This window comes from Aspergillus heteromorphus, assembly GCF_003184545.1.
Source record: "Aspergillus heteromorphus CBS 117.55 chromosome Unknown BO70scaffold_15, whole genome shotgun sequence".
Classification (NCBI taxonomy): domain Eukaryota; kingdom Fungi; phylum Ascomycota; class Eurotiomycetes; order Eurotiales; family Aspergillaceae; genus Aspergillus; species Aspergillus heteromorphus.
Genome location: NW_020290420.1, coordinates 90,657 through 103,068, shown reverse-complemented (window position 1 = coordinate 103,068; position 12,412 = coordinate 90,657). Strand labels below are relative to the sequence as shown.

At 53.6% G+C, this 12,412-nt stretch overlaps 4 protein-coding genes across 4 annotated transcripts; 2 read left to right on the top strand and 2 right to left on the bottom strand.

Moving 5' to 3' along the window:
* The first annotated feature begins 1,679 nt into the window (after positions 1–1,679).
* Positions 1,680–4,822, top strand: BO70DRAFT_362724 (phosphate-sensing transcription factor PHO4). Its single transcript, XM_025543385.1, has 3 exons — positions 1,680–2,629; positions 2,699–3,740; positions 3,806–4,822. The coding sequence occupies exons 1-3, from the start codon at positions 2,048–2,050 to the stop codon at positions 4,330–4,332; spliced, it is 2,151 nt and encodes a 716-aa protein (XP_025398580.1). The 5' UTR covers positions 1,680–2,047; the 3' UTR covers positions 4,333–4,822.
* On the bottom strand, positions 4,817–7,161 carry BO70DRAFT_429767 (putative DNA directed RNA polymerase III subunit Rpc82; the record flags this gene model as incomplete). Its single annotated transcript, XM_025548098.1, has 4 exons — positions 4,817–6,029; positions 6,097–6,915; positions 6,994–7,050; positions 7,150–7,161. 4 exons carry the CDS (start codon positions 7,159–7,161, stop codon positions 5,031–5,033), a joined length of 1,887 nt encoding a protein of 628 aa, XP_025398579.1. The 3' UTR covers positions 4,817–5,030.
* A 368-nt stretch (positions 7,162–7,529) lies between these two features.
* On the top strand, positions 7,530–9,605 carry BO70DRAFT_362721 (ubiquinol--cytochrome-c reductase subunit 2). The gene is made up of 4 exons (XM_025543384.1): positions 7,530–7,907; positions 8,012–8,186; positions 8,251–9,095; positions 9,188–9,605. The coding sequence occupies exons 1-4, from the start codon at positions 7,641–7,643 to the stop codon at positions 9,281–9,283; spliced, it is 1,383 nt and encodes a 460-aa protein (XP_025398578.1). The 5' UTR covers positions 7,530–7,640; the 3' UTR covers positions 9,284–9,605.
* A 450-nt stretch (positions 9,606–10,055) lies between these two features.
* BO70DRAFT_49983 (putative mitochondrial DNA replication protein (Yhm2)) lies at positions 10,056–11,848 on the bottom strand. Its single transcript, XM_025548489.1, has 6 exons — positions 11,654–11,848; positions 11,563–11,587; positions 11,474–11,492; positions 11,321–11,414; positions 10,573–11,245; positions 10,056–10,466 (listed from the first exon to the last, which is right to left on the bottom strand). Exons 1-6 carry the CDS (start codon positions 11,730–11,732, stop codon positions 10,412–10,414), a joined length of 945 nt encoding a protein of 314 aa, XP_025398577.1. The 5' UTR covers positions 11,733–11,848; the 3' UTR covers positions 10,056–10,411.
* Between the last annotated feature and the right edge of the window lie 564 nt (positions 11,849–12,412).

Below are 12,412 nucleotides of genomic sequence, written 5' to 3'. Positions count from 1 at the left end.
AGAGGTAGGTGATATTGTGACTTGTGAGCATGGCGGGATGAGGTGCGCTGTGGATGGCTATGACCATTTATACAAGCAGCAGCTACGGAGTACCATGATGTTAATGTTATAGTATACGCCATCGACCTATTACCCACCCAGGTATCCACTGGCGAAATGTCAAGGCAAGTCAATCATGTGTCCATGGGGTAGGTATCTATCTCTCCATTGAGTATCGACAACACGGGGGTCCCCGACAGGAATATATTGCCAGATAGGTAGGTATGGGGAGTCTTCATCTCACCCACCGTTCCAGGACTTGCCAGGTATTGACCGTGGCCCTGGAATTGCCCGTGCAAATACTTTTACTAGAGACGAGTGCATGCAGAGCTCAGGCCACACAACCCTGTCTATATGTGAAGAGGGTTGAACCGGAGAAGCTTTGGTTTTTAGAGTAGGTTGATACTACTGCTATACCCTTTTTTGGGGGGAGGGAGGGGGGAGGGGGGTTTGCTAGAGTCGGGGTTTTTTCTTTGAAATTAAGCGTTCTTGGCAGTGCAGTGTATGGTAGGTAGTACCCATCATCATCATCATCATCATCATCAAGGAAGGTAATTCGTCTATAATCCAACGCATACTCAGGTAGTAGATATGTAGTATGATGTATGATTATCACTGCATGGATTGGGATGGTCAAGCACAAAGTAATAAAAACATCGAAGACTTACTCGAAGTGCTCTACACCGTAGAAGAAGGAGGAAGAGACCAGCCCATGCATGGGTGGTGGGGGCAGTCCTTGCCAGATTAAGTAGGTGAAGTGTGAACTGCTGCTGCCACCGGACCGTTGTTATCCGCTGCGGACTCATCCCACAACCAGATAGATAGATACTGGATTTGTTTGTCTACTTAAGCAGTTGGTCTTTTCTTTTACGGCAGGAACCCTCTGGATCGGATTCATCCAAGCGTTTTCTCCCGGGTTGTTACCGTCCATCCACGGTGCTAGATCGGGTCCAGACTGATCTTCCCTCCTGTGGCCTTTCCCGAGTGGGCAAGATCTCTCCAATCCCATCCAATGGGGCCTGGCATGGCTGTCCCACTCACTCCTCCGCCACCCGGTACCTCTAACTGAAGTAATCCAATACGGTACCACCCCGTACATTACCGGCTGACCCATTCGTTCGCCTCTCCCCCGACGTACCTTACTTCTTTCCCATCCTCTCCTCCGTCCCTCCTCTCCGGGGCTCTTACTTTTTGACCTACCTAGGTAGATTAACTAACTAACTAGTTAACTCCTTCCTTCTACTGTCTAGTCAGTTAGCCAGTCCGTCCGTCTACGCTGTCTATCCCGTATCTACACCATACGGAGTACTCCGTACTACTGACTGTCCTTTGCCCTCGATTCCACTTGACCGTATTCTACTAGATACCACTCACTGCCACTGCTGCTACTTACTCTATTGCTCCTCTCCTCCTTCCCCTGCCTCTTCTTGGTCCGCTAATTAACCCGATCACCATGGCTTGATCGGTACATATATTATCACCCCTCCATTATTTTGTTTCTCTCGGTTTTTTTCCATCACGGCGAATCAATCACTTGGTTTTCGCTTCCTCTCTTCGGTCTAGCTCCTCTTTGTGCTATCCTTCTCTCCCTCTCTTCCCCCCCCCCCCCCCTCCTCATCGTCGCCAATTCCTCTCGTTCCCTTCCCTTCCCTTCCTTCCTTTCTCGTGCCTCATTTTTTTGCGACTCCCTCTGCCTTGAGTTCAGCTACCCCATAACCCGTTCTCTATCGTCACCGCTCTCACCATGCCCGCCAATTCTTGTTGAGCATTTGCTCGACTCGACGTATCCCTCCATTCTGCGCCGCGGTCTCAAAAAGTCCTTGCCTCCTAACCCCAAAAATTCGCACTGACATTGTCTCTCCCCCCCTGGTACCAGTGCTTACCTTGTCTTGATTGCGCCCGGAAATCTGAAATCTGAGATCGGATCACCAACCTGCACGTCATCCCGCTTGTCCTTTTTATTTTTCAATAGAGAACGGCAGAGGTTATTCGGAAGACATTGTTCGCCATGGAGCAAGAGCATCCTTTGTCATGGTCAGACATGACCAACGCTGGAGATGATGAATTCTCCAACTTCCTCGAGTTCGGCATGCAGTTCCCTGATGTGGAGGGGCATGGTTCAAGCGACCCTCATGCTTCTAGACCTCTCGCCCATGCCGCGTCGATGTCGATGCCCGCTTCAACGGTCCCCGCACAAGAACAATTGGTCCGCATGGATACCGATAGTGTTACCGCACAGTCACCGTCGTACAATCACATCATCAACAACGATTTCTCCCTCGACCTTTCCAACCCTGGCCAGCAGGGTCAGCCACATGGCCCGGCATACTCTAACGCCCCTGTCACCCCGGCATTTTATGCGCACAAGCCTCCGCAGCCCCAGTTCTTCCACCCTCAGCAGCAGGAACATACACAACAACTTTCCAATCACTCGCATGCAACGACGCAACCCTATGCTCCCCATGGCCAGACAGTCATACCTCCCACCCCCAATAGCATCGAACTCCAGGGCAATGCTGCGACGTATCCGCAACGGGTGGACGATAGCCATGATGTATACGAGCGGTTTACTCGTATGAATGATGAACAGGTAAGCGTAATCAAGAGTATTTCCTGTTCGTTAGCCTGCATAGCTAATGCATGCACCCGCTCTCCACAGGCCCTCTATACCCCCCTGGTATCCCCTGCCATGACCCCGTTGGAAAGCCAATTTCGTTTCCCCGAATATACTATCCCCGGGGAATACTTTACACCTCTTACATCGCCAGCGCTCGAAGCCCACACCTCCAACCCAACCGGCTATCCCTTCCATTCCGGCCAGATCTCTGAGATGAGCTTTATGCCATCGCCCGCGGATAATGCGCTGCCCATGTCTTCAGCACCCTCCTCACCAGGGCTAATGCGCAAACATCGACGGCACCCATCGAACACCAAGTCTTTCTCTGCTCGGGCGAAAAAGCAACAGTCGCCTTCGGTGCGGCCTCAGACGCGAAAGAAGTCACTTTTACATATCAACTCGGACGAAGTCTTGAATAGTCTCAGTCAGGATCAGGGAAGCTGCAAGTCTCGCAGTTCTGGTGGCAGCGGGCTCCGCTACGGGAGTAACGAGAGTTCCGGTCAAGATTCCGTCTCCCCAGAACCTCTCTCCGAACCCTTGATGCCTCCACCCGCGCTTCCTCCGTCGCGAAAGTCTCCCTCGATCGGTCCCCAGGTAGCACAAGGGCCGCAGCCTAGTGAGCCCGCGACTCCGGCTTTACTGATGCGCATCCAAAGGTCGCCACACAGCCCCATATCTGCTGCCACCATATCGACTACAACCAGGACCCTCTCATCGGAGCCCCACGACGATGTCATGGAGGATGTTATACTTCCAGAAGCAGTCGCCTCTTTTGGACAAACCTCAAGGCCACAAGTGGCTCGCATTGACACCACGGTTTGGGCAGATTCGGTTTCCTCGGCCACACCAGCCAGTTCCACCCCTGCTCTGGAACCCAAGTCGGCTCACCGTAATTCAAGCTCTCTGGCGCCGAGCCCTCGCACTATAGCCATGCCGTCACCTAGCGGGCCGATACCAAAAAAGTCAGATACTCCCAAGCTAGGCCCTATGAACAGAAAGCGACAGAGTCTCAGCTCGTCTCAGCCTAGCCCTAATCTCCGCCCCAAGATAAGCCCTAGTATACAACCGCTCGTGCGTGGAGACGGTGAGTTCTTTTGTTTCCCCGTTAACTTTCCCAGGCGGCATAAGCTAACTCTCTCTGTTCAAAAGGGTTTGCAAGCGAAACGTCCGCTCTATACCTCGCCTCAAAGTCCAATTATCAGCACATACTAGACGGCACTCTTCTTCCTGGTGTCTCTTATCCCGAGACTTTGGCCGAGAACCTGAGTTCGAAGAGGACAAACCACAAGCTTGCCGAGCAAGGGCGGAGAAACCGCATCAACAACGCACTCAAAGAGATTGAGACGCTCATCCCGGCCCCGTTTGTTCAAATGAAGAATGCCAAGGAAGCTGCGGCCTGTAATGCCAAGGGAGGCGAGAAGGAAAAAGACAAAGCTGGTAACCAACCCATCAGCAAGGCGAGCACTGTTGAGATGGCAATTGATTACATCAAATCCTTGAAGCAGGAGTTGGAAGCAACCCAGGCAAAATTAGCTGCAGCGGAGGAGCGGCTGGGGGAGAAGAGTGACCTCGAAAAACGCGATGATAAGTTATCGAACCCTGAGAACGGGCAACCGACAAACCTTGTCGAGGCAGAACCGACGACCGCTGGTTTCGATAAGAACAACTCGACATAGCTCTACGATTGAAATCTCGTAGTTGAGTGGCTATCGAATATGGTTATTTGCTGCCTCGATCCATCACTGTCATGTGATATGTGTTATGAGCTTGAATTTCGGCAAAAGTATAGACGGCGGAGGAAATCGGGAAACAGCATACTCTACGCGTATCCTGATGATTTTTATTTCGATATTTATGATCGGAGATCTTTCAAGATGTTAATACGGGAGGGTGGCTCTTGTCTTTCATACGGATGTCGGGGTTTCTGATTCCAGGCGCTTGCGGCTTTTTCCTCTTTTACTTCCCCCATATAATTACGATCATTTGCTTTACCTTTTTACTTTCGTGTACATGGCTCTTCATCGCAATTTCCTCTAGCGGCCTGTCAGCTCACACCGGTGCGCATCCTGCTATGGAAAGGGATACCTTCTCCTTTTGAAGGGACTCTCCTGTTTTTCTACCCCGTATTCAAACGTCTAGTTCTCGTTATGATCGTCAATTGAATTTGAATTTTAAAATTGCTCCTTTGATGAGAACAATAACGGTATGTATACATAGATGCAGTCGCTTGGACAGTTCGAACTACGTATGAATCGAGAGCATTTTCGCGTGTCTCCTGTGTATGGAGAAGGCTCTCGCTATGGACATGTCGAATGCAAGGACGCTCAAAGCCTCTTCCATTTCATCGCTCATTAGAAGGCTGAAAACCAACCCCTCAGTAGTCTCGCATGACCGCAACCATGTCATCTAACCGGGCCACTTCACCAAGCAATAAGGCTTCTTTGGCTTTCCACTGCTCCAGCAGGGTCAACTCTGCCTGAGATAGATACCGTTCCTCGTTACCCTTGACATCACTCCGCTCCGTCTTCTCCAGAAACTCCTTGAGCCGGTTCCGTTCGAACCGCTGGCGTTGCAGACACCGGGACATGGCCTTGTAGGTATCTTCCAGCATGCTACTGCGGATACGGTCCGGGTCGTAGAACCACAGGTAGATTGTACGTGACGGCTGTCGCTGCGCGTCTCGCGGTACTTCCTGCAAGTCAACAAACCCACCAGCCTGCATGCTAGCGAGAACCTGGCGCAGGTCCTTGAACGGAAGAAGACTGATTTCCTGCAGACGCTTTTCGTCTAATTTGCCCTTGGCGTGAAGTACCCGGATCACTCGCAGTGCGACATCGCCATAACGGGCTTCGATAACCCGTTCCAGTTCCAGATGGCGAAGCTTGCGTGCCAGATGTCGGAACTCAACGGTCCAGGTGATGAGACCAGAGAGCATGCGTTTGGAGGTAAGGTTGTAGGGGGGCTGAGAGAGGAGAGAAAGGTGTTGGTCAACCTCGTAGATGCGGCTAGGTTTTTCTGATGCTTCATGATCCGTTCCATTGACACCGTCCTCTAACGGTCTCTTTCCACGTCTGTTGACGGGCTGCGACACCTCCATCGGCCCTATTGAGCCTGCAAGGTCCAGCAGCGGGTCGACTTCATCTGTCACCGCACTCAGGGCGATCGCAGCGGAGTATTGTTCGCCTTCTTCTCCTTCGCGGGGTATTTCAGCGCTATCTCGGCATTGCTTGGTTTGGTATTCTATGCGACGAAGGAGGCAGTCGTAGACCTGTGCGGTAGCTGGTGACGAGTTCAACTCGGCAAGGTCCAGAAACCGTCTATTCCGGAGGGCAACGTCAAGTTTTTCGTAATTTACCCGAACAACCAATCCCGACTGACGTAGCCATCCATCAGCTCAAGTCTTGGAGAAACATATCAAGCAATAGGGTCAAAGGTCTCACCTCCATGGGGGATGTATCCCCACCCATGTCATCATCCGACCACTCATCCTCATCCTCATCCTCATCCTCATCATCGTCATAATCTACCCGTGCCTTTTTGTTGGGGGCATCCGCAGACCCATTAGCATGCCTCCTCTTGGCACCCCGGGGCAGCCCGTTGAACATTAACCCCCGGGTGAGGTCCCCGTCTAACTTTTCTTTCAGGAGAGCGAGGGTTCCGTCTAGCACTGTTTCATCGAGCTTCTTCCCTTTCAGTTGTTTGACGTCAGGCCGTGACTTGAGCGCACGTTCTGCATCCAAAGCATTATCGGCATAGCTCTGAAATTGTGCATCCCTGACCCGGATAAGGTATCCATGAGACGCCAAAGCTTTCAGGGTCGGATGGAGCAGCGCTGGTTGTTCAAAGGTATGTCCATCATCCCCATGCCCATTTGCTTGGTCTTCGCTCTCGCCCGTCTCACTTTCGCCCTTCACGCCGTTTGCTTTGGGGAATTCGGGTTGCAGCTCCGGAAGAGTCTCGAGGTAGCTCACTTGGGCGTGTCCGAGGAACATGATGGTTGACATAAGAGTAGCCGCATATTTCCCCAGCCGATCCTGGATGAGCTCGAGTATCTTCCCTGACCGAACGAGATAGTACGCCGCCTGCAAGTTGGGCTCGTAGTAGGTGGCGCCATCGTCTAGGGAGGTGTAATGGTATACAAGGTGGTGCTGGATCATGGCGGCGAGACCATGGCGAAGCTGGCGGTCAGAGAGGCGCGAGTAGAACTTCAGTCGAGGGAATGACAGTCGATCGTAGCGTTGGAGGGTCGAGAAGATACGCTGGTGATCACGAGGGCAGAGTCAGTTTCATGGCCGCTCTGACCTGATCAAAGTACCTCGACTAGGGGAGCAGCATACCGCAAAAAGCTCACCGAAGTTATCTTCGACCAGGAGCGCACATAGCTCCGCCGCGTACTGATTTGGGCTCAGCGTTAGTATGTTAAGCTTGAAGATGAGATGCGGAGAGGGGAGGGGAGGGGAGAGGAGGAGAGGGGGAGGGGGAGGGGCGCATACCTGAGAAATCATGGTTGAGGAGGGCTTCTAGAGAATTCTGGCAGGTTCAATTCTCCAGAAGAGAGAGACGGGTCACCGATGGAATCGCATGAGGTGAATGGCGGGGTCACAGACACCAGGTGAAGAGCTGAATTGGAGCGACACTTTTTTTTTTTCTGGCGATGCGCATCGGAGGCCTGGAGGCTCCTCCGGGCGGGCACGGACGCATCACGTGCTCTCCCGTCTCGAGCAGCGGCGTCACCTGACCTGGGTGTCAGCTGACCCGGAGGACCGGGAAACGCCGGTTCCGCCCGCACTCGCGATTCGGGCCAATCACGGGGCGAGTAATCAAGACCAGCCGGCATCTTGAAGCTTTTCAGACATCGTTTCTGATCCGCCCATCGACCGCCAGCTGATTTCCCCGCCTCTCTCTCCTCCCAGCCCTCCCAATTGCTGTCGAGCTTCTCGGCTACTTACGCTCCTCGCCTACCTTCATCTCCTCCACACATGCGATGATGCTGTCGCGGTCTACTTTCAGCAGAAATGCGCCCCGTGCGCTCCAGAAGCAGTGCTCTGCTGCCGGCGCCAGTAGCCGTCGGGGCATGGCCTCTGCTGCCACTCCCGGCCTTCAGTACGATGTGACCGAGTCGGCTGGCGTCAAGCTCGCCCACAGAGAGGTTGCTGGCCCTACTGGCACTCTGGCGTTGGTTGCAAAGGCCGGTCCCCGTTACCAGCCCTTCCCTGGCTTCTCCGATGCCCTCGAACAGTTCGCTTTCAAGGTACTATGAATCCCCCTGAGCCCCCAATTACAACCCCCTCCTTCCATTCCCTCCATCATAAGAAACAGTCTGGATCTAACGATAGTTCCCTTCTCAATGGACAGTCCACGCTCAAACGGTCGGCACTGCGGATCAATCGGGAGGTCGAACTGCTGGGCGGTGAAGTTTCCTCCACACACTCGCGCGAGAACGTCGTTCTCAAGGCGAAGTTCCTTTCGAACGATCTCCCCTACTTCACTGAACTGCTCGCCGAGGTTGCTTCTCAGACCAAGTTTGCCGGTAAGTCAGCAGCTGGGCGGCGCCCCCCGCGATTCGGTGGATCGGTCTAATTCGGCATTCTTAGCCCACGAGTTGAACGAGGTTATCCTCAAGACTCTCAAGTACAAGCAGCAGGCCTTTGCTGCCAACCCTGAGGCTGTTGCTCTTGATGCCGCCCATGCCGTGGCCTTCCACCGTGGCCTGGGTGAGACCATTACCCCTTCGACCACTGTTTCCTTCGAGAAGTACCTCTCTTCCGAGGCTCTGGCCGAGTACGCTCAGCAAGCCTTCGCCAAGTCCAACATCGCCCTTGTCGGCAGCGGCCCCAATTCCGCGGAAGTCTCCAAGTGGGTTGGTGACTTCTTCAAGGGGGTCTCCAGCACCGGTAGCTCCATCAAGAACACCGCCTCCAAGTACTACGGCGGTGAGCAGCGCATCTCCTCCAAGGCCGGCAACGCCGTTGTGATTGCATTCCCCGGCTCCGGTGCCTTCGGTACCCCTGCCTACAAGCCCGAGGCCTCCGTTCTGGCTGCTCTTCTCGGTGGAAAGTCCACTATCAAGTGGACCCCCGGCTTCTCCCTCCTCGCCCAGGCCACCCAGGGCTTCTCCCAGGTCCGTGCCTCGACTCAAAACCTCGCCTACTCCGACGCTGGTCTGTTCACTATTACTGTCTCTGGTAAGGCCGACCAGATCTCTTCCGTCGGCAAGAACGCCGTCGACCTGCTCAAGAAGGTTGCCGCCGGTGAGGTTTCCGGTGAGGAGATCAAGAAGGCCGCTGCCTTGGCCAAGTTCCGTGCTCTTGAGTCTGCCCAGAGCCTTGAGACTGGTCTCGAGGCTACCGGCTCTGCTCTTATCAACGGCAGCAAGCCTTACCAGATCGGTGAGGTTGCTCAGAGCATCGATGCCGTCACGGAGGCGCAAGTCAAGGATGTAAGTTCACCAATCCCTTATATATATATCTGCCCCTGTTCTCTTTCCCCCGTGGTATCAAATCCGAGCAGTGACTGATGTTTTATTTCCAGGTTGCCAAGTCCTTCCTCTCCGGCAAGGCCTCCGTCGCCACTGTTGGAGACCTCTTCCAGCTTCCCTACAGCGAGGACCTTGGCCTGACCGTTTAAACATGTATACAATACATATTAGACTGGCTTTGGAAAAAAACAGCGTCCTCCCATCCACCGCCCCCCACCCCCATCCCTTTTTATGTGTCTAGATCGACCCTCGCCGATATTCTCTTTTTGTGATGTCGCTGTAGCTGTGTGTCTGTAATACAATTGTACCTTAACCCTATATCGTTCAACCCCCCTGCCGCTGTAGGCCTGCACTACTTACGTCGACCGATGATTGCAAATGGAATTGGATGACGGGAAATACACAGAGTTATGTTTTATGAGGTCCCGTTTTGCTGGGTATTTCTAAGATCGCATCGGTCGTCGATTGCCCCCCTCATTAAAGAAGACTCAAAAAGGTGGGTAATGTGGTGATAATTACATCCATACCCTCCGTCCTACTACCTCGTAGGTATTGTTCATAGTACTACTAGTCCCCTTTCGTGCAGCGACCACTGATTTTTATTACCACCACCAAGGTGGCTGCAGGTGGCTACCAGGCCGAGGATACTGGCACGTACCTAGGCACGCTGCACACAACCTACCTACCGTAAGGAATACAGGCCATTGACGGACCCCAATACTTCGTACGTCGGAGCAACTTATCTCTGCCTGGGTAATTGATTGTGCCAGACTTAACCCATGAGCGCTAATTCGTTGGTTGCCCCGCAGCAGTGCTGATGGTGTCGGCAGCTCGGAAGTATCCATCTCCTGATTTAATGTCGTGGCAGGCTATCATCTACTTGGTAGACAGACGATGGATGATCTTACATCCCTGGACGGGATCAATTGAGCATGTTGAAACTCTGTCCGCATCTAGTAAATTAAATTGCCAACTAGTCAATGAATGATATATCTACAGGGTACATGATAGTTCTACGCCGATGGGCCGCGTCATGGACACGGCACAACACGGACAAATGGACTTTCTTCGATTGAGGGGAAAGCAGGGTATTTCAAAGACTAGGGGTCCATTAACATTATTAGAATACGATAGTTCCTTGCGGTATGCTCAGCATCGCGCAGAGCTTCTGGTCCATCAAGTTCCACACAGCATGGATATGAATGGGACAGTGAGCTGACTAGGCACCTGCCTTCTGACTGAAACCGCGCATGGCAGAAGGGTATCTCAAACCTTCTCTAGTGCTTAGCGGTGACTTTGTCGCCCGTCAGTTTTTCGACTGCCTCCTTGGCCCTGTTCGGAGCAACGGAGACCCACACGTTAGCTCCAATTCACTCCTCGGTAATCACATGAAGACCATAATAGACAGGCGGGGGAGGGGCCGGGTTATTCCACTTACATGTCACCAAGAGCCACCATGCACACGGTCTGCCAGATTCCCAGACCCACCCGGGGAGCTACACCCCGGTACAGCCCCTTGATGCCGTTGGTTTCGTAAATGTACTTGGCAGCCTTACCAACCGTGAGATTCTTGGGACGGTTGGGGTCCTCGGTTTTGCTCTGCATCTCAACACGGATCACCTCGATGGGCTGGTTCCAGGCTGATAGACCACCTCCGAGACCGGAAGCGAGGATCTTCTCCAAGGCAGAGAGCTTCTGGCCTTCTTCCTTGTTGGTGACCTTGCGAATAGCCGATTCAGCCAAACGAGAAAACCCAAATCGGGAACCCCAGTTGGTGGTCTGACGGATGGCGACCGCATTCACACCACGGTTGATACCACGAATGCCCTCCTTGCGGTAGATATCCATGAAAGTAGCGAAGGTACTGGGGGGCTTTACACCCTGGGCGGCCATCTTATGTTTGGTGATTTCGACCGTCTTCATGCAGGTGCAGAAACCCATAGTCGCATATGCCTGAGCAATACCACCGACCATACCTCCGGCCATACCGGCAAGGATGTCAGGCGCACCAAGCACCTTGGCACGGAACTCTGCCTCCGATGCGACGAAAAGGAGGACAGCGCCCTTGGTTGAAGCCTCAATCCAGGCCCACGGAATGAGACCTTGGTAATCTATAGTCGCTCCATGTCAGATATGTTACGCCATACTAGTCGGGGTACGGAGGTGGGGAAAGAAGCACTAACAACCGAGCAACCCGCCACGACCCCAAATCCGGCCCATAGCACCAGCGAAGCTGTCGCCCCGGTTGGCAGCCATGGTCGTCTTGATCACTTCCAGCGGCTATAGGCACTGTGTCAGCAATTCCACTATGTATCGGCTCGGGAATCTCGCATCCGTACCTGACCCAAGGTGGTAACCCTATTCACGTCAGTATCATTCACCAAGGCAACCGGGGACAATGGGGAAGTGGGAAGGCGGATATGCATACTCGAATAGGTTCAGTCCTGCGCCCACTGTAGTAAAGCCATCAGAAAAGGATTCCGCAAGCCGTGGACCGGGCATGAGCAGATGTTACGTACGCAGCAGATTGCTGAACTTCACAGGCTTCTTCTCGAGCTGTTGGCCGGTGGAGGCCGGAGTAGCGGTAGCGGGAGACATCCTTGACCTTGGGAGTGCTGAAAGGGGCCCTGACCAAGGGAATGAGGGGGCTTCGTCGCCTTAAGGGATCACGAAAAGCCGAGGGTTGTCGGGGGCCGAGAACGTCAAAGACGGGGGTCCGCAGGGGATATGAGAGGTTGGTGAAGGTGGTAGGTTGTTGTTGTTGGGAGGGTCACTGGGACCAGGGCAGGTGAGCAGGAAGGTAAGTATATATAGTATATAGTAGGGATGGATGGGGAAGGAAGGAGGGAAAGAGAGAGGAAGGAAACGGCGACATGAAAATATAAAGGCGTTCAGGTCAGGGTGGGTACGTACGTCTCGGTCTCTCTGTCGCGGCGCTCTCTTGCTCTCGTTCTGTGTTCTCGCAGGCCAGGTACGTACTACCAGAAGGGTCAAAGAGTTGGTTGCTTTTTCCTGGATCAAGCAACCCCGTACCAAGGAGTACTCCGTAGTAATGAGCACACTCACCACGGAAACCCGCCAGAGCCCAATGAACGGCCGCCATCTGCGGATGGGGGATGCCGCTAGCCTGATCGGGGGGCCCAGGCACTAGACTGATTGCGGGCCGGCGGTGAACCACAGCCGAGGGCGTTCAGTTGAGGCCCGGGGCAACCCGGGCTGGCCCCAACAAATACGCTGTGACCCGTGAAGTGTTGAGGCTTGCAGCTGCGCTCCACCGC